Here is a 27,516-nt window from a genome sequence, read left to right as displayed (position 1 = left end):
GACACTATAATCTTTCAGTGCCACCATTGTACATGTGAGGTTCCTCTCAAATAAAATGAATCTGCATTAGCCCTTTGCAGTCCACCTCTATAAATCAAACAAATGATAGCCGAAATGTGATGTTCAAAAATGATTGATTTTTGTATCTACATGAGCTAATATATAAAACAGCCTGACAAAATGGTTTAAAAGCTCTAATACAATATTCCTTCCTGGAAGAAAATATTCACAAACCTTCTGTCTGGATAACTAACAATGTGTTTTACTTTGGAGCTCCTACTTTGAATTCCTTGTTTGTCCCTTTTGTGGGCGAGCAGAGATGCAATATCCAAAATACCTGCAGAAATCTCTTCCTGCTAAATGCATTTTTGAAAAATGTAATTGTCTGTCCATTCTTCAGACCAATATTCCTTTATATCAATTTTTTCACTTAGGGCCATGTCAATAACAATGCCAAAAATCTCCTGTAGTTCATTTAGTGAAACTAAAACCAGTCACAACAGAGGGGAACAGTAGGAAACTATTTTATTTGTAAGAGTTCCCCTTTTCTCTCCATCAATTTCTTCAGGGAGGTCTAAAAATTTCCCAATTTCGCCAGCAGAATGGTATGTCTAAATATCTCTCTCTCTAGCACAGAATAATACTTAGTTACTTTTAGGACGGAAAAAAAAAATATGCCACCTGCCATTAACAATTGAATATAACCATCAATAAACATCCACTTAGTTTTTCAGATCATTTATATGAAGTATAAATAAATGGCAGTACATTGGGGAAACAAACTTCATGATAGGAATGCCAACAGCTGCGATATTCAGACTTCAAGACAAAAAATACTGCCTGCCCGCTGTTAACAATTGAATATAAATATAGATTTAATTTTTCAGATTCTTTATATGAAGTATAAATAGATACAATAGGGTCAGTACAATGGGAAAACAAATTTCATAATTGAAAATGCTGACATTATAGGAACCACAATATCCAACTGAAAGAGGACTAAAAAAAACGATGCCACATGTGCTTAATAATTTTGATGTTTATTGATGTTTATATTCAAAAATACTGAATATAAACATCAATAAACATGGATTTAGCTTTTCAGATTGTTTATATGAAACGTAAATAGATGGGAGTACAACAATTGCACCAGTGCAGCTGGAAAACAAATTCTGTAATCGAAAATGTTGATGAGCACACTGGACATAACAGTGCCTCCGTAGCCAGGTGGGAAGGAGCAGCAGTGCGTAGCACATGCTTCTTGATTAGACCGGGGTTCGAGCCCGTCACCACTAAATACGGAGGATGTGGAAAGGTCAGGGAATGACCACTGCATATCCCGGAGTAATATGGCCTTAGTTGCTAATGCTCCTAAAAACCAAATAACTAACTAACTAACTAACTAACTGGACATAACATTGGACTAGAAGTGGAATTTGATGATGTCATGTCCAGTGCACCATGGGACTGCAAAGAGTTAAAATTTTAGTTGAAGATAAAAAAAAAAAAAAAACTGCAATTTTCTGTACCTTCCTAAATATGGCTAAATTTTTACTTGGTACAGTTAAATTATTTATATAGTTTTTCCAGAGTTACCCATGTACCAGAACCTGTCAGGTGCAGCACCACTGTCTGCATTCTATTAAGATAAACAATATGGCTTTAAAACGCATTCAGCCTTCAAGCTCTCTTGCTATATTGGTGGACTTTGCTGGAACATTCGACCGGCTGTAGCGGCCTAGCATACTTTGGAGGCTTTAGCAATCAAATGTTTCTACTAACCTATATAACAGTTTGAAGTCTTACCTAACCAACAGAATAAGTACAAGTTACTAACGAATATCAGACAGTTACCAGATTCATCCACCGGGGCTGTCCCCAGGGCTCTGTGCTTGGCCCGTTCCTCTGGTCTATCGTCCTGGACTTGGAAGTTGGGGGGGGGGGGGGCTGAGCCCTTGGCCTTTGTGGATGACCTTGTCCTGCTGGTACATATGGACACTAGTGCGTGCTTGGAAACTATTGCAAATGGAGCACTTGTGAAGCTCCAGAACTGGGCAGCCTTGCACAACCTTACCATCTCGGGAGAAAAAACAAAAGTCATTTTCCTCAAAGGCAAATTAGATCACCTACAATGAAATTAAACTTCACTCCCATCCGACTGTACACAGAGGTTAAATTTACATTGACTTGAGTCTTACTTTCCATAACCACCTGAAATATCTAGCCACCAAAATCTGGAAGTATGCCACCATGATCAGGACAGTAAGCAGAGTCAACTAGGGCTCGAAGCACAAAGCTCTGACCCTCACATATAAGGCAGTCTATGACCCAATAGTTTGCTATGTGCCTCCACCTGGTACAGACAAGCTACACTAGCAAGAAACAAATGGAAGCTGAATACAATTCAAAGGTTCATGCTGCTATCAATTAGCAGGGCGTGCCGCACTGTCAGCACCCCTGCCTTGACAGTTCTAACAGGATGTCAGCCACTCTACTTAGAAGTAGTCAGGCGAGGCCTATTCTACCACCTTAGGAAAGGAACACCAGCCAAAATAGTAAATCTCCAGCTGGATCTTGCAAATGACCCCAAGATAGAGAAGAGGAGAATCACCCAACACCTACAAGAGATATGGCAACAGAGCTGGTTTCCCAGCTCTGTTGCCAAGAGCTGGGAAATGATTGGGAAATGTTGCCAAGAGCTCATGAGATGATTCCTATGTGTTGGGAGAAATCATCTCATGAGGTGATTCCTCCCAACTATAAACCAAACTCAACCAGAGCCCCCTCCTTGGTTCTCGCCTGGCCTGCGCATGACATTTATCATCACTGGACACAGGCCCCCTTTCCATCAGAAACTTATGGCTATGGGGATTGAAAGAGACCCGTGGTGCCATTGTGGGGAAGAAAAGTCCTGGGGCATCTCATGTATGAGTGCCCTGCCTATGACAACAGTAGACTCAAATTTGTTACCACAATTCAAAGGAATCCATGTAATCAGGAGTCCTTGCTGCTGCTTGATGAAAACATGTACAAAGCACTAACCGTGCAGGTGCAGGAAATCTTCGCACTGAGGCGTGCCAAGATTGCTGAAATGAGAACAACGTTGGATCATGCTGCCCAAGGCTTGAATCAGACAGGCGTGGGTTAGCTACTTCTCTGCTAGAGGACACTGCCCGGACAACTTGCAAATCCTTTAAGAGTAGGAACACCGCTGGCACCATTCTGGTGCGGGATACTGCTACAAACTCCTTATTGGGTAGGATCAGCCGGCACCATTCTGATGCACGATTGATGGCACTCTGGAAAACTCCTGAGTGCAGGATCCAGACTCCAATGCTGCCAACTCTGAGTGCAGGATACGGAGTCCACTGGCCTCTGGTGATCATGCAAGGGCACCTGTCCCCTGCAACATTAACTCCGACTCCCGGACCCTATTTTTGTCTCATAAAGAGTGGACTCCTCCTCAACTTTCAGTCCGCCTTCCTTTCTCCTCTTTCTGTCCCTTCTAACCTGTATCCCTGTTCTATGTTTCTTTTTCTTTTCTTTTTTTTTTAAACTTGGCCTCTGTCAGGTAGCTCAGACAACCCTGGAAAAGGCCAGCAAGAGAATGATGGGCAGCCTGGCTCACCTCCCAGTGGTGTGGTGGCGGGCAATGTGAGGTTCCACTAGGGGCTCTGCGGCCAGGCAGCCAGAGACACAACAAAACATAACACTACTCTGACAGAAACCAGACATTACACTTTTTCTGGCATTTACAGAGATTCTGTAATTCTTCACAAAGTACCATGGAACAGATGTGGGAAACCACCAGTTGTGCCTTTCACAAAACACCATGTTACTATGTCTGTATTCTATTATTTGAAAGTAGAGTAATACCAATGCAACTTGTTGTGAAGGCAATGTTTTTTTACTGTGAGCATAAAAGACCATTGCACTTTCAGAACAAAGCTTGGAATGTACTTGCTTGTAATTCAAGTTTTACTTCCTTTAAGACTGCCTGTAGATATTTAATAAATGGGAGATTAACTTTTCTGAAGATATTATTCATTTGAAAGGAATGCAATACCAGTGCATCTTTTGAAGGTAAACTGTGTTCTGCTGTGAACATAAAAGAACAGTACAACAGACTTGCCTGCAGTTATTAACCTTAGCCTTGCTTTTTACAATATCTGAAACAGTTTGTGTTTTTTACACCATATTCCTGATGTGGGAAAGACACACCAGAGACTAATTTCTCTATAAAAAGATTATAAAGGTTATAACAAAGAAAGATAGCAGAGATGCGATGGTGAACTTATCCAATCCATAAGCAGACTAGGATGCTTACTCATGACTCATAAGTTCCCAGTTTCCTCTGCACCTCCATAGCCAGGCGGGAAGGAGCAACAGTGTGTAGCACACGCTTCTTGATCAGACCAGGGTTCGAGCCTGTGACCACCAAATATGGAGGATGCGGAAAGTTCAGGAAATGACCACTGCATATCCCCGGAGCAATATGGCCTTAGTTGCTAATACTCCAAATAACAATAACATAACAACACAGTTTCCTCTATGTCATAAGCACTTTGAAATGCACTCTATGGCCAATCATGTTTCATTCACTGAATCGAAGGTTTACTGTATTGTCATAAGATTCAATACTGAAAGATATCCATAATGATATAGTACATATTTCAGGTGCATCTGTTCCATCATACGACATGGAGAAAAAACAAGCAAAAGAATTCAAACGGGAAAGAAGCAGCAATGAAGATAACCAACAGCTAATTGCAAAAAAAACTAAATAAATAAATTAATTAAATTAAAATTATACAGTACTCAATATGGTGATGACAGACTGGCAATTACCAATTCTAGATAATAGTGCTGGTTATGGGCGTTTCATATGAATGAGTGCAAAAATTATGACAAAGGAATTGGGTTTATCAAAGGTTTCTGCACGATGGTTCTAAGGCCTTTAACACTCAATCAAAAACATGATCAGCATAAGACTTCCTAAGAACTGTTAGCACATTATGAAGCAGATCTGCAAAATTCTGTGGCAAGATTTTTAACCACGGACGAGATGTGAATCCACAACCATTAGTATTAATTACAGAAGCAATATAAACAATATAAACATCAGAATTCTGAAAGTATGTAGAAATACAGATGCCTTTTCTTGTAAGCAAATTTTGTGCAGTTAGAATTCAGTATATTCAACTTTTCATATGAGATTCCAAAAGCTCTGTAGCACTTGCAGCTAGCATAGTGGTGATGATCATTGTTCACAGACAGGAGTAGTTTTTATGGGCTTTTTCACACCTTGAGTCAGGATTTCAGTTTCATAGTTTCTACTGGAAACCAGGGTTTTTAATTTCAGAAAAACAGGCAAACTGACCACAGAATTTGCAAAATTCACAGACAGAACACAATGACATTTCTTGACACAAACACAAAAGGAATTGGGTATTGTATTGGGCAACATATATTGTATAATCGTAGTCTCTGAAAAAGTTTAATTCTAATGATTAGGGATATGTGAAGGTTTTCTTGGGAATGCTATGTTGAAATCACAATCATCATCCTGTTCACCAGATGAGTCCACCACCTGTGAAGTCTCTTCTAAAGTAGACCGGGAATTTGTCTCTCCATTGTGTGACACTGGTGTAGCAGAGGATAACATACTTAGATAAATAATGTTTCTTGAGCCTTCTCACATATATACAAAATGTCAGCAACATTAGCAAAGAATCATGTTAATCGGGAAGCTCTCTTTTCAAAATGTGAGGAATTTGCAATTCCTCAAATTTCAAGAGAGAGAGCTTGTGCTATCACATAGTTACCCTTCTAATGTTCAGTAGTTACCACAATTTTCTTGATCACCCACAGACATTCAAGAATATGTTTAATATGCACCGAAAACCATAATGCTATGTTTTTAATTTTTTTTAATCAGATGGAAAAAATGTCCACTTCCTTGCATAACTTGGCCATTCTAATACTTCTTCTACAACATTGATCAGTAGCTATAACAATCTTAAAAGGCCTAACCAAAATATAACAATCTTGAAAGGCCTAACCAAAATATAACAATCTTAATAGGCCTGACTAAAAATATAACAATTTTAAAAATCCAAACATATAACAATCTTAAAAGTAAGATTCTTTCCAAATATCATGGCTGTACAATGTAACTAATGACAAAATTTTATACTCAATGCACCTAAATCATGAAAGGAAACGTAAAACTTTTATTACACAGTATTATCTTAAAAACCTGAAATCAGAAAAAAAAAAATTATATGCATTTGAAGGTATATCGTAAAACATTCAGAGAAATCAAGAAGAGTTGAAATGTATGATTCCCTCCAAATATTGTGGGCACAACCAATGCCAAAATTGTACCTGGAACACCTAAATTGGAACACTGAACAGAAAATCAACAAAACAAGTTTTTGTTACACAGTGCTATCTTAAAAATAAAAAGATTTATGTAAATAACTTTACCATAGTCTGCTTCCGTGCCTTAGTTAGAGTTGGAATTAGAAGCCTAACCAAACCTTTACACTGCTGTGGGTCATCAACATGTTCACTTATCCTATATAAAATAACAAATAAAATAAAATTGAGATCTGTTCTTTGAAGGGGGGTTTTGCATGTTATGCAGCATCACAGCTATTAAATTTACTTGGATAAAAAGACAATAAGGAATTGGAAACTGAAATGGGGAAGAGAGAGGGGGGGGACTGGTAATTTGTTATCCTTGAGTCTTTCTAAGTCAAGATGAATGAGTGAGAATATGAATTTAAGATGAAGCTGCTTAGTTACTGAAAATTAGGTATTATTTTTTATTGTTTGTTTGTTTATTTATTTATTTGGTTTTTTAGGAGCATTAGCAACTAAGGCCATATTGCTCAGGGGATATGCGGTGGTCTCCCTGACTTTTCCGCATCCTCTGTATTTGGTGGTCACGGGCTCGAACCTCGGTCTAATCAAGAAGCGTGTGCTACGCACTGCTGCTCCTGCCCACCTGGCTACGGAGGCGCCTTGTATTTTATTACAGCAAACCTTCACATGTTAATGGATTTTGAAAATAACACACTGCATCCACTGAATCAGGCTTTTTGTTTTTTGTCTGTAATGAGACCCAGTGATGTAACTGCTTCGGTTTGATGGTATATACCATTAAATAGTTAAAACATTTTCATAATAAACCAAGCTGAACTTGCAAGCCGGCTTATGATCACAATGTCATCTGTAAATGTAAATCGTAAATGGTTTAGGTACTCTCCATTCATACTGACTCCTTTCTGCGACCAGTCCAATCTTCTGAAAGCTTCCTCAAGGGCAGCAGTAAACAACTTCGAAGATATTGTGGCTCCTTGTCAAACTACATTCTCAATTTTAAATTTGCTGTCTTTGTCTAGTCAATCCAAATGTTGCTTAGTAAGCATTAGTGAGATCTGAAAGTACATGAAAGCATTAGAATCAAAATTTGACAGATTTCAAGAATTCCACCAATGTTAGCCAATGTTTTAATGTCAAATTAAATCTTATCACTTCCTGGTGAGTGGACTTTATTTGTCTGTAATTTAATAAATGATTTCAAAATTCAGCTGATAGAGTTGAAAAGCTCAGATTTGTCAAAGTTTGGACAGAAGTGCATTTGAAGCTACCAAGAAAGCCGATGTGCCCTTTCTATCATGATTGCTATAGAAACCTGCCAACAAATTAAAACTGTTTGAAGAAATTGCATTTGTAATGCTTTCAATTTCTGAATCCACATGTGTATGAACAGGTATTTTCACAGGTCAGTCTAAATATTCCTTTTGGTGCTGGTTGATAATTGATCACTTGGAAGCCTTTATGAAGCTTAAAGTTTCCAAATATATGTCAGAATGTGAAAACCTGACTAAGGTTAGGGATCACACTAAACTGGTAAGACTGTCTTTAAATTTAATTTTCAAGTGATGACACTTAACGAAACTGCTAAACATAACCAATACAAATACTGACCTTTTAAATTTTGAAATGCTTTTCCAGAGTTGTGCTATTATTATCAATCATCGTCTTTTCATTAATGTATAGGTTTGTGCTATAGCATCATGTTCATATGTAGTCAACTACTTGGTAGTTGACTATGTATGAACATTTGAAGTAGTTACAAAATTGGCATCATTTAAGTATATCTCATATTGTGAATGCCTTCACAACAAGTTTTCATGATACTGCACTACCTCTAATAAGCAACGCTTCTCTAATAGAGAAGACTACTGTTTCAGAGCTTATTGGGTATTCATCGGTCGGTGGGTAGGTATCCTGGTGTTGCAATGATGACAACCCAGTTGCGAAGTATAACTCCACAATATGAGATATGCCTGATGGTGCAGAGTAATTGAAAATTACATAATTTGTTTAAAGCAATAGTCTCAGGTTATGAAGAAGTTAATGTAAAGGTTTGCGCTATAGCATCGTGTTTATACATAGCCAACTACTAAGTAGTTACAAAAAAAAAGTTACAAAAAAAAATCACATAATTCGTAACTACTAAGTTTTTTTTCTTCTTTATATGAAAATACCAAACACAAGAGGTATTAGAACCTATAGTACTTAGTACCGTGCTTGGGTTGGAGGTTGAGAAGATGAAAGAAGATATTTGTTGACATTAGACTTGAACTTCTGTAGACTAATTTTCAGGAAATATGTATGAAGGAAGGTTGTTCCGGAAAACAGCAGTTGAATGAATAAAAAAGAAGATGAAAAGTTAGTTCTCTGAGTTTGAAGTTGGACTGTAAACGGATGTTGGTGGTAAGGGTTCGGACTGTTTTGAAAGTGTGAGAGAGAGAGCGGGAATTATAGAAGCCAATTCAGAGAACAGTGCCCACAGAAGTGAAGTATCTGTAGAAAAGGCATGCAGCAGAAACAGTACGCCTATGAGACAGAGAGTGAAGAGACTGTTAAAGATGAGTCATTAATTAATCTAACTGCCCTCTTCTCAATGGAATCTAGAAGCCTGAGAGAGGTTTTGGGGGCACCGCCTCAGATGTGGGAACAATATTCCATGGTAGGGTAGATTTGCAATTTTTACAGAGTGAACAGCTGTTTTGAAGAAAAGTAACACAGAGAGTGAAAGAAAAAACCCAATATTTTAGATGGAGAGGAAGCTGTTGTTGTTGTTTGTTTGGTTTTTAGGAGCATTAGCAACTAAGGCCATATTGCTCCGGGATATGTGGTGGTCATTCCCTGACCTTTCCACATCCTCCGTATTTGGTGGTGATGGGCTCGAACCCCGAGTCTAATCAAGAAGCGTGTGCTACGCACTGCTGCTCCTTCCCACCTGGCTAAGGAGGCACCCTGGAGAGGAAGCAATATTTGTAATATGCTTGTGCCAAGAGAGATTAGAAGCCAGGGTAATCCCCAAAAGAGATTTATTGTCTCGCCTAGAAATTAGAGCATCACTAAAAATAAGCATAGGAACAGAAGAATCCTTTTTGCGAGAGACAAGACAGGACTCAGTTTTAGAAGGATTGAAATCAACTAAGTTGTCTTTGCCCCACTGCAGAATTACCTGGAGACCGGCATTTAAGGAATTGGTAGTGGATATTTGAGAAGTTGAAGCTGATTGAGCACGGCAAGGTTTTTCAAACTGGAAAGTGGAATGCAATGTGCTATCATCAGCAAAACTATGGATAGGATTTCTGATCAATGAAAGAAGGTCATTAATATACAAGAAGAAAAGAGTGGGGAAAGAACTGAACCTTGGGGGACACCAGCATTAGTGGAGAAGTTAGAAGACAGAGAGCCATCTACCATCACCTTCCCTCAGTGAGCAGTCAAAGAGAAAACAGGATAACCAATTACAAAAAACAGTTGGCAAACAATAAGATGGAAGCTTGTTTAGAAGACCTTTATGCCAAACACGATCAAAAGCATTTGAGATGTCAAGAGGAACTGCTTGGGTTTCATCAAACTTTTCTATTGAATTTGTCCACAGATGGGTAACATAAGTCAGAATATCACCAATGGATCGACGCTGACGGAGTCCCTACTGACGATCGTTGGACAGACAGAAGGTTTCTAGGTAGTTTAAGAGTTGGCGGTTCATTAATTTCTCCATTACGTTAGAAAGAGTAGAAGTAATTGGAATGGGACGATAATTCGATTGGAAGGGATTTGTCACCCTTTTTAGGAACTGGATATTAGCAAATTTCCAAGCAGAAGGAAAACACATTTGGAATAAGAAAGTGAAAAGATGCGGCAAAGAACAGGAGTAAGTTCAGGAGTGCAGGTTTTGAGAACAAATGGAGAAATACCATCAGGACCTGGAGCTTTCTTTGCATCAAGATTCGTCAAAATTCTTCTCACATCCTTTTGACAAAAGACCATAGGATGCATTGAATGGAGTGTGCTAGGAATGGTGGGAGGTGTATTACCAAGATCATTAATACATGAGATGGAAGAAAAATGGGATGCTAGCAGGTCAGCTTTATCCTTAGCTGAAGTGACAATAAAACCATCTGGTTTTGACAGGGGTGGGAGCAGAGATTGGCAAAAGTTGTGGCCAATAGCTTTGGCAAGAGACCAGAATGCTTGGCTACCATTAGGACAAGAAGCAAATTTTCTACTCTTAGCCTGTTCAAAATATAGTTTTGATTGATTAATAACTGCTTTACAATTGTTGCAAGCTTTGGTGTAGACAGAAAATGAAACTGAAGAATTGGACACAAGCCAATTACGATATGCAGCATTCTTCTCGTGAATAGCTTTAGCACATTTATTGGAAAACCAAGGTTTAGATAAAGAACAAGATTTTAAAGCGGAGTGTGGAATAAAGGATTCCATTCCTACAAGAATAATTTCATTGACGCGATCTGAGCAAACGTTGACATCAGAAGTTTTGAAACAGTAATCTAATCAAGGAAAAGAACAAAAGAAATCTTGAAAAAGAAAGAAAGAAAGAAAAGAATTCCTCTCATGAATAGCTTTAGCACATTTATTAGAAAACCAAGGTTTAGATAAAGGACAAGATTTTAAAGCGGAGTGTGGAATAAAGGATTCCAGTCCTACAAGAATAATTTGAGTGACACGATCTGAGCAAACGTTGACATCAGAAGTTTTGAAACATTAATCCAACCAAGGAAAAGAAAAAAGATATCTTGCAGGTCATTCCATTTTGCATTCTTGTAATGCCAAACAACACGAGATTGTCAATAGCCATGAGATAAAGGCTCCATCGGAGAACTGACAATCACCAAGTTGTGATTTGATGTGCCTAAAGGACCAATCACTTCGACCGTGTACTGAGAAGGGTTGTTTGTGAAAAAAAGATCAAGCATGTTGGCTGTATGGCTAGGATTGTCCGTTATTCTGGTAGGTAAATGAACATACTATGATTTTTAGTGTTTCTCACCAACCATGGAATAAAACGAAAGACGAAAAACCCAAATTTTTAAAATATTTAATATTTACAATAAATTTATTTACAAACAAAATACCATATTACTGATAGTAATTTTAAAATAAGACAACTGTGATATACAGGATAATAAAATACCGAATTTAAAATGCAATAAAATATACTAGGTTAAAAGCGCTAAAATACTAACTGAAGCTTTCAAAGGCTTCTGCCTTCTTTCTCAACAGTGAAACACTAAAAATCATAGTATGAGTATACCCAACCCCAGAGGCCTATATGAAGGTAAATGAACAATTTGTGCGAGGTCATTAGCAATTGCAAAAGCATCAGCATCTCAATCAGCTGGGTCTGTGTGACTAGAAAATGGAAGCCAGCTGGAGTTGTGAACATCAGAATCACCAAGGAAAATTACCTCACATTTAGACAAGTTGGACTGGAGAAAGTCAAGTTGCAAAGAGACGAAGTCAAAGAGCTCCAAGTGATTAGTGGAGTTGGGAGAATGGTAGAGACAACAGATGAATTTGACAGAATGAGGTAGAGAGGATTTTAAGCGAGAGAAGATCGAAAAGAGGAGATTCCAAATTACAGGGAATATCGGAATTCATGGTGTATTCAATAATAAGAAAGGGGGGGCATGCTGTATGAAGTAATGAAATTTTTGGATATGGCATACTCATGGAGAATATACCCAGTTACAATTTTGTAATTTTCATCTTCTTTTAATTTAATTCAAAATTTTTAATTCTGAAATAAATAAAGTTATTTGTTTTAAGTTTACAGTAATTTAAAACAAGTATTTAACTGCTTAAGATTTTTAATGTAACTGATTTTCATGCTTGTATTTTACATTATTGTTATTTATTTAACCATGTAATAATATAAGTGTAGAAATATAAGAATACATTACTATAAATGCATAAAAAATAAAATGAAAAATAGAATAGGTAGTTTCTGTATATAGAATGTTTGATTTAAAATTTTATTACTGGTGTGCACCTCTCTACTTTAAAAAGGTTGCTAACACTTCCTGTGATACATAAACCACTATAGCAAAAATTAATCAATTTAATTTTAAGTAAAGACTATATAAGCATTTAGCCAGAAAAGAAAGATAAAGAGTTGTGTTGGCAATCAGATTAAAAATAAAAGATAAAAATAAAAATATTATCATCAATAAGAAACCGATAAAATTAATTTACACGAATTTGATAGTATGAACCAGAGCTATAATGCTCAATACGTTCTACGTTGATATCAATATTTGTAAAAGAATAAGAGAAGTTTACCTCAATGTGATACATAGAAGTGTTCTACATATCATATTGAGGTAAACTTCTCTTATTCTTTTACAAAAATTCTACATGAATATATACACAAATTCCACAATCTAACCAATCTGTAAATTTAAGCAATCTAATAAATTTAAACAAACTTTGGAATGAAGATAAGTGGAAACTTAAGCACCTGCCTGAGCAGAGTAAAACCTATTTTTAATTTCTTTAATAATTCTTGCAGATAATTCTCACGAATTATCTTTGATTTCTTTAAGAAATTACAGGCAGATTATACCCTATGCAGGCTGAAGTGCTAAAGAAAGAGAGACAGAAATAGTGTGTTAGACATTATGGGTATTATAAAATTGGATTTCACTCTAACATACTTAAGGTTATAAGTATAACTATTTTTCAAATTTTTATGAGAGGGTAAAAATTTTTTTAAAAAATCTTTACCACTGACGAACTAACCTTGTAAGTAAATTAAGATCTCTAGATGACAAAGATTTCTTGTTATTTCTGGAAATATTTTCCACTATGATATGAAGTCTTGCCATAATTTGAGAAATGTATGGAATAACTAGCAGAGTACCATAATTAGGAGGTTCTAGGAAATAAATAGGAAACAATACGGACTTAATTTTTTCAAAAAGAAAGTAATACATTTTCAGTTTTTATACATCATGTTAAAACAACATGATGTGAAAATACAACAGCTGTACAAAAAAAAATATATATATAATAATAATAAATAAATAATAAAATAAAATAAACATCAATTTCACAAAATAATGATAAAAATCTTCCAAATATTTTTAATATACTGGCATATAGAACTATCCTTTCCTTAGGCATGTTACAAAGGTAAATTTGTTAAATGTAAATGAATGTTATGTACTGTAACATCAATTTTAAATGCAAAGCTAGTAGAGTATCAGAGAAAATATCAATGAATGTGCTTCAGAGAAGAGATACTATTGCACAGGAAAATAATAAAAAAAAATCAAATTAACTATCCTTCTTAAGGAATAATCCTAAATAGGCATGTGCAGTCTATCACAATTATGCAATATAGAGAAATTCAACCAAAGATTGCTAAATGTCATTTCTGACATGATTCAGCTTCTCCCCCAACTTTTTTTGGAAAGGGAAGTGTGGGGAATAGTAGGTGCAAACCATCTGGGCCTGTGAGTGAAATTGGCTGAAATTCCCAACAGGGGTGGGGACTTGGACTCAGTCCTGGCAAGATAAACTGGATAAACCAAATTAATTCTCACGCCTAGGTCTCCTGAATTTTGGGACCAGCCCTGCCATTATAACTAGTCATGCAACTAACTAGCTGTATGATTAGTTATAATAGCACCAAAAATCCATGGTTGTGTGGAATTACATCTGTTGTTTGTGCATGCCAGCAAGTCACTATTTATGAAAGAGATCAAGCATAGATTTTTCCAAAAGACAATACATTTTCTATCCCTCTTCACTCTCAGTTGTTCTAATGTGATGCTGCCAAACTGCTCACTGGCTCATGTAAGAGAAGTATAACCAGCTATATAGCTGCAATTTGGAAGAGCAGCTCATGCTAAGTTACAAAAATTACCGAATAAGTGATGGCACTAAAAAAAGAGAGATAGTCACCCTTTTTTTTTTTTGCATGGATTCTTAAAGACAAATGCAATTATTAATACAAATATTTAATTGTTTTCTCAACATTTCTGAGTTGTAAAGTGGTAACTTTTTTGTAATAATGTGTCATATGTTAAAGAATTTTGGATTGCAAAGTGCCAGATTTTGCGGTTTGCTGTATATTTTTGAGTAGTATTTAACATATGCCACTGAGTCAAATGTACACAGGATTCCAAGACTCCCGATGCTAGAAGAAAAATGTATGTTGAGACTGATTGTAGATAGGAAAATGATTCTGTCAAATATCTGATAGAAACTTGAAGGCCTCCACACTGGTGGCTGGACAGTCCAAAGATAACATGTTATTCACATCATGGAATTCTTGGATTCCACCAGTCAGCTGTGTGACACATACTTTGTATAATCCAGAATTGGATTACATTTGAACTTCTCACAAGTAGTGAATACCAACTGCAAAGATAATTTTGAAGGACACAACAAAGAAGTATTAGTATTAGCAATAGCCACATAGTGCAAGAGAGCCACAGGTTTTGCTGCCAAAAAATAAATAAATAATAAAACAATAACGAATAAAAAAACAAATTGAAAATAAATAATAAAATATATAAAAAGATTAAATAAACTACCTATGTATTTCCTTTTCGTTCAGATAACTATCCAGCTAATCTCTGAATTTACTCAAACTCTCAGCCTAACTACTAACACAGGTAACTTTTCCAGTAATTAACAACTTTCTGGCTAAAAGAAAACTTCCTATAATCATGTCTACATCATTTTCCTCACAATCTGAATTTATGGCCCTTGTATCATTTACACATTGGAAATTGACCTTTCCTCATTTTACTATCTCCTCTCAGAAACTTACAGACCTCAATCAGGTCCACTCTAAGGTTTCTGGTTGCCAAGCTCTATAGACCATATATTTAAAGTCTTTCCTTACGAGGGCACCCTTTGCAAATTTCGCCAAGTCAGTTGTCTGACTTTGGACCCTTTTAAGAAGCTGGAATGGATGCGCCTTTATCAGCAGCAGTCTCCATAACTGGACAGTGTTCCAAGTGTGGTATTACGACTTCTTTGTACAGTAAGAATATACAGTGGCAAGAAAAAGTATGACAAATCATTAATGGGATTTTCTATAGTGCCCAGAGGGAAAATAAAGGACATATCTTCCCCATATTGTAACTCCTAAATTCTTTTTTTTTCTGTACTGTTTCCTGTGATTTGAATACAACCATAACTTAAGATAGCTGCAACTTTTCTGACCATCCTTGAAACTTATCTAAGTCAATGAAGGAGTGCTGCTTGAAAGTGATCACTGACCATTCTCCCAATTTTGGCAAAGGAACTAACCAAACCCTTAGCCATAATTATTAGAGCATCCATTGACTCAGGGGAAGTCCCCATGGACTGGAGATGTGCAAATGTATCCCCAATTCACAAAGGGGGGTCGAAGGGTGACATGAATAATTACAGACTAGTTAGTTAAACTTCTGTTTCAGGTAAAATAATGGAGTTACTGATTAAAGATGCATTGCAGGATCATCTAGACAAGATTGCAGAAATAATTCAGACCCAGCACGAGTTTGTTAAGGGAAAGCCTTGTCTGACAAACTTGACCAGATACCATGATGAGTTTACAAAGGAACTGATTGCGAAAAATAATTTTGATATCATATAGTTGGATTTCAGGAAGCTTTTGACACTGTTGCGCATGGAAGACTACTGTAAAAATTGGAGATGAAGGGTGGTTGAGTGGGAAAAGAAAGAGGGTGGTAATCAATGGATGCTACTCTTCATGGCCTAATGTTATTAGTGGAGTCCCACAGGGTTCGGTGTTGGGCCCACTGTTGTTTTGTATATTTATCAATGATATTGATGAAGGTATATCAGGCTTAGCATTAAAGTTTGCAGATGATAAAAAGGTTGGCAGGGTTGTTAATGGCAGTGTGCTACTGCAACAGGATGTAGAAAATTTGGGCAGATGGGCTGAGAAGTGGCAACTGAAGTTTAACATTGACAAATGCAAAATACTGCATGTGGGCAGAAATAACCCCAGAGGAACATACCAACTATGTGGTACTACACTTAGGGTGGTAAAAAATGAAAAAGACCTGGGAGTAATTGTGCAGTCAGATATGAAGTTTTCTGAGCAATGCAGACAGGGCAAGAGCAGGTCATGGAGTTTTGTCAATGATATACAGGAATTTTGCTAGTAGGGAAAAGGAGGTGATTGTCCCTCTGTATCAGGCAATGGTCAGCCCACACCTTGAGTACTGCATACAGGTCTGGAGGCCTCATTTTAGGAAGGAGATTTGCTCATTGTAGATTTGCTTGAGCATGTACAGAGAAGGGAAACAAGATTGGTGAGGGGGAATGAAGGGATCCTCTTACCAAGAGAGGCTTAAGTTCTGCAAATTGCAGCAGCTGTAGACTAGGCACCTGCGAGGTCATCTGATTGAGGTGTATAAGGCCTTGAATACGTTGAGCATGCTGAATTCTGATGGGATTCTTCCACTTGTTCAGATTTCAAACCTAAGGGGGTATATATTCAAATTAAGGAAAGACAGATGTAGAATAGATGTGCGGAAATTTGCTTTAATCCAACAGGGGGTTAATTGCTGGAACAAACTTCCATCTGTCGTGGAAGTTGATAGGTTAAATAAATTTAAGGAGGAACTGGACAAACATTTAAAGGGAATGGTTGTGTGAATTTTTTTCTTTATTATTTATTTATTTATTTATTATTTTTGGCTGATGCTACATAAGCTCATACGCTTGCTTTCTTGTATCACATGCCTCTATTACTATTACTATTACTCAGGGCTCAGTGCTGGGTCCATTATTGTTTTCTGTATTTATAAATGATATTGATGATGGTATATCAAGCTTAATGTCCAAGTTTGCAGACGATACAAAGGTTGGCAGGGTTGTCAAGGACACTACTGACACTATGCTGCTGCAACAGGATCTGGAAAGGTTGAGCAGATGGGCTGAGAGGTGGCAAATGAAGTTTAACATTGACAAATGTAAAGTACTACACATGGGAAACAGCAACCCCAGAGCAACGTATCAACTCTGTGGTACTACACTGACAGTGGTAGAGAATGAAAGGGACTTGGGGGTGGTTGTGCAGGCAGATATGAAGTTCTCTGAGCAGTGCAGACGGGCTGCAAGAGTAGCTCATGGTGTATTGTCAATGATATATAGGAATTTTTCTAGCAGGGATAAGGAGGTGATCATTCCCTTGTATAAGGCAATAGTCAGGCCACACCTAGAGTACTGTATACAGGTCTGGAGGCCTCATTTCAAGAAGGATGTAGAGCTGCTGGAATGAGTACAGAGAAGGGCAACAAGATTAGTGAATGGAACAAAGGGGTGCTCTTACGAAGAAAGGATTAAGTTTTGCAAATTACAGTGTCTGGAGACTAGGCACCAGTGAGGTGATCTGATAGAGGTGTATAAAGCCTTGAATGGTTTAAGCATGCTCAATGCTGATGGGATTCTTCCTCTAGCTCAGAAAAATCACCTGAGGGCATAAATTCAAATTGAGGAAAGACAGATGTAGGATAGACGTGCGGAAATTTGCCTTTAGCCAGCGGGTGGTTGGTTGGTGGAACAGACTTCCATCCCTTGTGGTGGAGGTTGATAGCCTAAATAAGTTTAAGGCTCAGCTGGACAGGTATTTTGAACGAACAGAGGGGTGAAGTGGAAGTGGGTTTTTTTTTTTTTTTTTTTTTTTGGCTGATGCTGCATAAGCTTGCTTTCTTGCATCAAATGCCTCTACTAATGCTAATGATAATGCTAATACTATCTTCGCAGCATGCTCTTTCTCATTCCCTCCATTTTGTCAACGTCATGATGAAAATCAGAACCAATCTTTGGGGACTCCACTTATAAAATTGTAACAATATGAAGAGTATCTATTAATCATAATCCTTTGCCTCCTGTCCTTCAGCCACTCTGTGATCCATCTTACATCTTACCCGTGATCTCAATGTGTACCAAATATGAGGTAACCCAACACTCTTGATCTCCTTTTCACTAACTATCCTTCCAAATACATGTTCAATGTTAGTGGTTCTCTGGGCATCTCACATCCTAATTTGGTGGCTGGTGGTCTCTTCTCAAATGGCAACTCTCTCTCTCTCTCTCTCTCTCTCTCTCTCTCTCTCTCTCTCTCTCTCTCTCTCACTGATGGCCATCCTCAGTGACATTTGGTATTAAAGAATGTGAAATGGGATGATCCGTGAGATTTTCTATTATTCTTTTCCTTGGCTGGATTATGTTTTAAATCTTCAAACTCAATGTTTGCTCAGATTGTGTCAGTGAAGTTATTCTTGTAGGGATGAAATCCTTTATACCACATTCCACTTTAAAATCAAGTCCTTTATCTAAACTTAGTTTTCCAATAAATGTGCTCGGGTTTTTCAAGATAAGAATGGTACATATTGCAACTGGCTTGTACTCAAATTTCAAGCTTCATTTACTGCCTAAGCTTCCATCATGAAAGCTTGGAATAATTGTAAAACAATTATTAATCAATCCAAACTTGATTTTGAACGGGCTAAGAGTAGAAAACTTGTTTCTTGACCAAATGGTAATTGAGTATTCTGGTCTCTAGAATGGCTACAACTTCTGTCCAACTATACTTCTACCTCTGTTAAAACCTGAGGTTTTATTGTATCCTCAGCTGAAGATAAAGCTGACTTACCAGCATCCTACTAACTTGTACTGATGATCTTGGTAAACCACCTCCTACCACCACATGCTGTCTCCTGTGAACTTCCAACAGAAAGGTGTTCAGAAGATTTCAAGAAAGCTCCTGATCCTAAAATTGTAAAATAGCAAAATGGTGTTTCCTTCTGCTTGAAAATTTGCTCACATCCCAGTTTAATAAGGTTGACAAATCCCTCCCACCTAATTATCACCCCACTGCACTTACCACTACTCTTTCCACAGTAATGGAGAAATCTATAAACTGCCAACTCTTAAACTATCTCGAAACTTTTTTGTTGATCTTTCTGTTGATACTGTTTCCATTACTGTTTGTCCGCTGGTGATATACTGGCTTATGTTACTCATCTTTAGACAAATTTCATTAAAAATTTTGGTGAAACCTCAAGCTTTAGACACTCCCACCTAAAAGCTTGGAATCAGTATATAACAACAATTTTTGTTAATTGTTTTGAAACTAGATATGACAATGTAAGGTTTAATATAAAAAACACTACAAACTATTTTAAGATTTTTTATTAAGCACTGAAAAATTTAAAGCAAAATATTGAAATGATTAATATTAACAACTATACTGATTTTTCATCAAAATATCATCCATGAGATTTTATCACTCGTTACACAGATTGTGGCATTCTGGCAAATAATTTTATAAGTGTCGTGACTAACATTTGTTAGTCAAGATACTTATTCAGGTAATCTACAAGGTGTCCTATAAAATCTCTATTGGCCCCTTGGTAAACCACCAAGGGGCCAAAAGTTCCTGCATAGCTTAGAGCTGTGCTTCAAGGCACTGTCTTGTTGTAATATATAACATAATTTCAGATATCATAATCTGAAATACCCCCCAATTGTTTAGTTGTTAGAAAGTCCCTGCATAGCTTAGAGCTGTGCTACAGGTCATTGTCACGTAGTAATATAAAATTCTACAACATCAAAGTTTAGAGGATATTGCATTATGGTCAAGAATGTTTTTATAGCCTTCTTTTCTTAAAATTCCTTCAATTCTGATTATGTCACCCAGAAAACAGAAGCAACCATCACAGTGTTCAACTGTAGACACTAAACAATGTGACACCATTTTTTTTTAGTTGTTTGTCTCACATAAACTATGCTTGGATTCATCGGTCCACAGTGTGTTTTTCCACTCTTCAATTTGTTCAATGTTGATAGTTCTTAGCCAAAGTCAACCATTTCTTTCAGTTTTCCAGTTTTAATAAGGGTTTTTGGACCAGTACATAACCATGAAGTTTTACAGTGGATGTATGGGAGTTTTCCTTCCTATTGAGCTCAGCTCAGATTTCAAGTACAGTAAGTCATCAATTGCATTTAGAAATTAATGTTATGGTCTTATCTTGTGTGTCTGTTGTTACATGCAGTCATCCTGATTGTGGTTTTTCCTTTAAACTGTCAGTCTCCTTGAATCATCAAATGGTAGTTTGTACTCCTTTAAATGACACACCTAGTTTTTTGCCCATACTTCTCAAGGAATAACTTTCTTTATACAGAGTTATAATAGCATTTTCAACACTCACTTCCTTATTTCTTGCAATGTTTCTCACAAAAAACACAAAACCTATACCAAACAGTTTTTCTCAATGACGGATGTCCTATTTTTATAAATTACACTGTGTACTCTTCAATTTATATTATTAAAAAACATTCTAAAATCATCTACAAGCTTTTATAATATTGAAACAATACTCCCACTTTCTAGAATATTATAGAATTATATACGATGTTCTCTAGATTCAGGAATCTTTTCAAATATTCTGGAAATTTCTTAAATATTTCTTAAATATTATTTACATTTTTTGATTTTTATACATAATAGAAAATATTTTAATAAAAATTGGTAAACAAGTTTGCCCTATTTTAATAAAAACTTTAAAAAATAAGAAAAATGAAACGTGATTCCAAACTTTAAGGTGGGAGTGTATCTAAAGCCTTTGATTGTGTTTGGTGTAATGGTCTTCTAAACAAGTCCAATCTTATGAACTGTCTACTTTTTTATTTTCTCGAAATTGATTATCCAGTTCTCTTTCTCTGAGTGCTCATTGCAGGTGATGGTAGACAGATCTCTGTCTTCTTACCTCTCCACTAATACCTTTTCCCCAAGGTTCAGTTCTTTCACCCATTCTTTTTCTCTTGTATATTAATGTCCTTCTTCCACTGACTGAAAATCATATCCATAATTTTGCTTATGACAGCACACTTCATTCTGCCTTACAGATTGAGAAACTTTTACCCTGCACAAATAGCTTCATTTCCTCAAATATTTATTATGTAGATAATTCTCCAATGTGGCAAAGAAAACTTAGTTAATTTCATTTTTTTTCTTCAAAAATTCACCATCTTATTTCTCACAAAAAAAAAATATCTACTGCTCCTATGTTCATCTTCAGAAAGCACAGGAGAAGTAGAGATCACATGTTTCTAACAGGGATTACCTTGAATATTTGTGATGATGGAACTGGAATTTCTTTTTAACTCTCAGCATTACATTTCTTCTACAACCCTTCTACAACCAGAAGGAAAACCCGTGCACATGTGCACGGGTTTTCCTTCTGGTTAAACAGCCTTAGCCTCTTCAGCACCTATCAAACTAATAAAACAAACAAAACTTTGTTTTGTTTGTTTTACTAGTTAAATAATAGAAAACAAGTAATAGTATGCTAATATGCTAGACAAGCAAGTAAATTATCGTTAATTACAATCAAATTACCAAAATTAGATATACAGCCAGGCCTTGCATAACGCAAATTCCAATAATGTGTTTTTCAGTTACCACTATTTGAAAAAATTATACCACTTTTCACTTTACATGATGCAAATTTCCAGTTAATGCAATCTTTTTTTTCTTTTTCCCCCCCTTTTTTATGCAATAGTTGAAAAAGATTTGAATCGCGTGTTAAGCTTACCACGTGTCGGATGGGCAATAAACAAATGTTTGCCTGCTGCCTGCCTCGGTGTGTTCCATCAACCACTGGAAGAAGATGTGTTACTTGATTGACTCCCAGTAATAAGGTCAATACAGACTTGCATTTAAAAATTCAAATTTTTAAATGAGCCAGATGAAAATGTTACTGCGAAGGAGATAATGGTAAAAGAACTAGATGAAATCTTTCGTATCGCAGAGAACCTCAAACAAAAGGTTTGAGGTTCTCTGCGATATTTATGTCGCCAGGGCCCAGAGAAGATTGTTGTCGACTATCAGAAATTGATTCATGAAAAGGGAAAGTCAACACTGTTCAAATATTTCCGCAACAGTCATTTCTTCTGTGTGTTTTCTGCCAGAGGTTCCCAACCTTTCTCCGTTCATGGTGCCCTTAGTGTCTCAGTAATTTTTTCACGGTACACCCAGACCAAAAGAAATACCTAATAGTTCCGTTTAGTAGTTAGGTCCAAACAACTTAATAAGAAATGTTGAAACTGTGAACTACCTCGAGCTAGTAGTTTGTGCAGTGTCCGACAGATGTCGAGTATCGCTGTGTTTCCCTCGACAATTTAAAATATTCCATGGCGCACAGTTTGGGAACCACTGTTTTATGCAATAAACATTTAATCTCATAATTATTTTCATTATCTTTTACATTGTATATGGTTAAAAAGTTATTTAAAAGGTATTTTTAAAATTCTTTATGGACATTCCAGAAGGTCAAGGACCAATTATAATTTTTCCAATTGATTATTATATTCGATTAACGCACTTCCGTTTTGTGCGATGCACTCGCAGAACGAATTAATTGCGTTAATCAAGACCAGCCTGGAGCAACCTATGTATTCTGTATACATACATACCTGTATACAGAATACATACATACAGGTTTTACTTTACTTTAATGCAATGTAGCAACAGAAAAACCATCTACAAAAAATGTCTTTTAAATTGAGTGCCCATACTATAATAATGATTTGGGAACTAGTATTCTAATTGAATACTTTTTATAATAAACAGGTTTGGGATATTGTCACTAAACACTATAATTGACTATTTATACTTTGCACATTGAATCACACTGTTATTTTGGAGGTAAAAGAAAAAAAAGGATTTTTACCAATTTAAAAATATCAAGAGAAGCAATAATAAATTTCAAAAAGGTGAGGAACATTGGACTAAAAAAAAAAAAAAAAACACAAAATATAAAACAGCCTTTACTGATACATTTTTCAACATTTTCTGTGGTTCGCTTTTAAAGAATCAATAGCCTCCTGACATAGATAGTTTCAAAACAAAAACATATGATAGCTACAGCAGTAATGATTACATCAGCGAATTGCAATTAATGGATATGGAATAATTTTATCAAGTTCCTATCCATAGTTATACTATGGATAGAAATTTTATTTGGATAGAAACTTTTTTTTATATAGCACAAAAAAATTACTTATTGAGGGAAAAAATTTTTTTGGATGGATGGAAAGTGATCAAAACATTGGTCACTCAGAAAAGGAACAGTGTGTTCATCTAATCATATAATAAGTGAACAGTAAAATCATCCATATTTTATTCAATATCTCATTTAGTAGAAATACAAGAAATTTAAATTTCATAACAGCATATCTGGAAACAAGCTGAGAAATAATTTTGTATTAATATCATAAAATTACCATCAAGATGATGCAAGTTATGATTCAGGACCTTCAAGCAGTTATTCACAATTAACGGAGGTGCACTATCTTCATTATGTGTGTAATCCTGAAGAGTAAGAAGTTGATCAAGCATTTTTGTGATTACAGCAACAACCTTTGGTTTTACTTTGCTAGCTGTATATAAGGACATTAGGCAGGACAGAGGAGACAAGGAAGAATCAATAGGATGATGTTTAGCCAACAGAATAAAATACCTATTTCATTAAAATGGAAAAAACAGCAATATGTTAATACTGAGTTCACTAGCAAGTTAAATAAGTGTCTCATTAATTAATTATAAATAAATAGATATATTTATTAATTTTTTTCTGAAAATAGCTTAAATAACTTAGAATAAATTCAGTACACAAACTGAAGGAAAGTTAAGGTTTTAAGTAATTTTGAATATTCCATATATGCACATACACCAAAAATATATAACAGGTACTCTGTGAAGACTGACTATAAGATGTCCATTAAAACAAATGCAAATATTATTAATTATTAAAAATTTTTACTAAAAAATGAATGCTCTACTGATAAATTTACATTAGGGATTAATAAATGTTATTAATTAATTAAATAACAGAAAACATTTACCTGGAATTTTCACTCCATGTAGCAAATAAATTTAATAAAGGAGGAGGATAGTTTAAGGCCTCAAATTCCAGACGAGGTAACTAAAGAGAGGGAAAAAAAAATATATATATATGCAGCAGCAGTAGATGGGAGGGGTAATGAGATTAAAAAACTAAAACTCCTGAAATGCAAAAATGATTATTGCTTAATGCTTCTAATTGGCTTTACAGAACTGAATAATCCTTATAATTCTGTCTGCCAGTGATTGATGTATTGCATGAGTGATGTAACATTGAAATTTCCCTCAAATGTTCATTGAATAAGTGGCCAAAGGTAATTACAACAATTACTTTCAATATAAAATACTGAGGTACATGGACTAAGATTACCTAAACAGGAATTTCAATTTGCCAATTCACATGACCTTTTAAATGGAGGTTTGTAATAATCCAAGTCATACACTGGGTGATTTTATCTAGTGATGCAACTGGAATTTTGGGGGGTTGCAAACCCTGGCAAATACTTAAAACTAAGGGAAAAGGGAGTTGCATTCCCAACGAGCTGAAAAATACAGAAATGTAACATTAAATGATAGAAATAAGAAGATAGGAATAATTATAGATGTAAGTTTTATATTTATAAATATTTAACCTACTAGTAATTCAAATAAGACATTGCTTACCTTTATCACTATTTCAACTCTTTTACTGAAATTTTCTTCTAAGACCATTACCATTACTTTAAGCTGTCCAGTGGAACAACTTTCAATAATATTTTTAGTCTTAACATGTTTAATGATAAAAATTTAAATCATTAATGGCTAAGCATTACCACAGGCAAACAAAACAATTCTTTCAAAAATACAATGATATTACAGTTAGGACAGCTTGGTGATGATATGACTACACTGTCCTCTTCATGTTCACTCTCCAAAACAGATGATGATAATAATAATATCCATTTACTGGCCAATAGAAATAGTTGTGATGTCATAAACACAATGGTCAAGGGAAAAAATTCTATTAGCTAAGGGGAACAGTAATGGTTTTTGTGGTTGGTACTTGGAGGGTGGGGTGGACCTGCCAATTCTTTCCTACTAATTGAGAGAGAGAGAGAGAGAGAATGCCAGCAACCAGAATAAGAATTTTATCTTTAAATAATTTCAGTAATGATGAAAGATGGAATCAAATCTCACATATCTGAGATCCTCGTACTGATGGCCACATTTGGTTTGTCCATCTAAGAATCAAGAACTGAACCAAAAGCAATCCTCTGATATTAGGTGAAACTGACCAGACCACAGTACAGGTAGAAAGTCTGAAATCCAGATGTCCAAAACCAGGCCATTTCAGTTTGATGCAAAACATGTTCTCTGAGTAGCATTCACAAATTGGTTCTTAAAATTTTATTATATTAAAATAAAAAACAATATTTAACTTAATGCATTTCAAAAACTCCAATAGCAGCATTGTATCTATACATTTATTTTTGGCAACCAGAAAAGTCTGCTGAATGCCAAACAAAGTCCACAATGTTTATACGCAGATGCATTTATTAAAGCTGCATCTGCATATAAACCGGTAGATTCTGAAGCTCAAATTATTTTTGAACAGTAAAACTAATTTTACTGGTAACATAAGTTAGAGTTGTCATCCTGTGCATTTATTTGCTTTGAAAATTAACCATTATTGATCTTTATATTAGTTAAACAGCCAATTCTTTACTCTTGCTTTTCTAATTATGCACCATATAGATGTTTAATATTTTAGTAAGAAAAGCAGACATGCGTGTATGGCATTAAAGGCATGCGAACACAGCTACAGGGGAATGTCCTTTGTGATTTCCACTTTCATTCAATGTTCAAGAGAACAACTGATCAATGATATCGTACAGGTATGTGGTGTATCATCCAGAAAACTCTGAAAACTGACTTGTCTACTATCTCAAGTTTGCCAGGCAAATTTATACCAGCATTATACACAGAGATTATTATCCAGACTCCACATTTCTTCTCTGAAGTGATTGTTCTTTTTTTTGTGCACTGATTTCAAGACAATTGACTTACATGTAAACCACTGCTTCATAAACACTTAAAAAAAAAAAAAAAAAACCCAATGCTATCTACCAAAATACTGATGAAAAATTAAAAAGTCTCCAAAGGTATGGCGGGGGGGGGGGGGGGGGGTCCCCACACTTATACTGCTTCTTGGTGCCAGTTCCCTAAGAGCACCATTATGGAAGTCCGCTGTATATATGCAAACACCGAGAGGAAAACTATTTTGAGTTTATGAACAGTAGAATTGCAATTATGTGAAATTTCAGACTAGCTGAAAATTTTTTGACTTCACTCAATGAAATTGACACATTTGAAATCTAACTGTAATAGGTTATATGTAAGAAACAAAACTATCACAAAAATCATGATTTCACTTGTTATGAGGCTGAAATAGTTTCATCAGTTTCTCAGATGCTGAAATAGTTTCATCATTAAATTAATCTAAATCAGATGGAAATTGTAGATGCCAATTGCAGCCAATTAATCATCCTGCACTCTTCAGATCATGGGCCAAATTGCAAATTAAATAATGTGTTTGAAAAAAATATAGAATTTCAGCAGAAAAAAAAGAATGACAACTTTCAAGCAGCAAAACACTGGAATTTATTTTATTAAAGATATGTATGTACAATACATAATATGTAATTAATGCATGCAGTTCACTGTAATTTTCTATTTAAGCAATTCAAAAGAAAGGGATGGTAACTTTGTACTCATGCCAGTTCCTTAAAAATTCCATAGTAATTTTAAGAAAATAACAAAAATAAAAACTTACTGATGGCCACACGATAGCCTCAAACACTGCATCAATTTCTTCAGGAGCAAACTCATACTGATGAAATGATCTGAAAAACTAAATATTAAGTTTATGCTGTTATACAGTTATAGGACAAACAAATAATTATAGGATATAATAATAAAACAAATATGTTGTTGTTGTTGTTGTTTGGTTTTTAGAAGCATTAGTAACCAAGGCCATATTGCTCTGGGGATATGCGGTGGTCATTCCCTGACCTTTCTGCATCCTCTGTATTTGGGGGTCACGGGTTTGAACCCCGGTCTAATCAAGAAGCATGTGCTATGCACTGCTGCCCCTGCCCGCCTGGCTACAGAGGCACCAATAAAACAAATATATGAGATTACTGGGGTCTGAGGCTATTGAATCAGGAGGAGGAGAAGAATACCCATCTTAACCA

The 27,516-nt window shown here is 35.8% G+C and overlaps 1 protein-coding gene across 1 annotated transcript in view; it reads right to left on the bottom strand.

The window, feature by feature from the left end:
- Positions 1-27,169, bottom strand: part of LOC150084145 (small subunit processome component 20 homolog) — a 343,987-nt gene extending 316,818 nt beyond the window's left edge. Inside the window, exons 1-5 of the mRNA XM_090376133.1 lie at positions 27,096-27,169; positions 24,286-24,365; positions 23,665-23,900; positions 13,144-13,279; positions 6,490-6,580 (exon numbers count right to left, since the gene is read on the bottom strand). Coding sequence (XP_090232259.1) covers positions 6,490-6,580; positions 13,144-13,279; positions 23,665-23,836 — 399 coding nt within the window. The 5' untranslated portion in view covers positions 23,837-23,900; positions 24,286-24,365; positions 27,096-27,169. The remainder of the gene's footprint in view (positions 1-6,489; positions 6,581-13,143; positions 13,280-23,664; positions 23,901-24,285; positions 24,366-27,095) is intronic.
- Positions 27,170-27,516: the final 347 nt, after the last annotated feature.

The sequence above is a fragment of the Mastigoproctus giganteus genome, chromosome 6 (genome assembly GCF_048544385.1).
Source record: "Mastigoproctus giganteus isolate SK-2022 chromosome 6, ASM4854438v1, whole genome shotgun sequence".
NCBI lineage: Eukaryota > Metazoa > Arthropoda > Arachnida > Uropygi > Thelyphonidae > Mastigoproctus > Mastigoproctus giganteus.
This window is presented reverse-complemented; position numbering and strand designations above follow the sequence as displayed.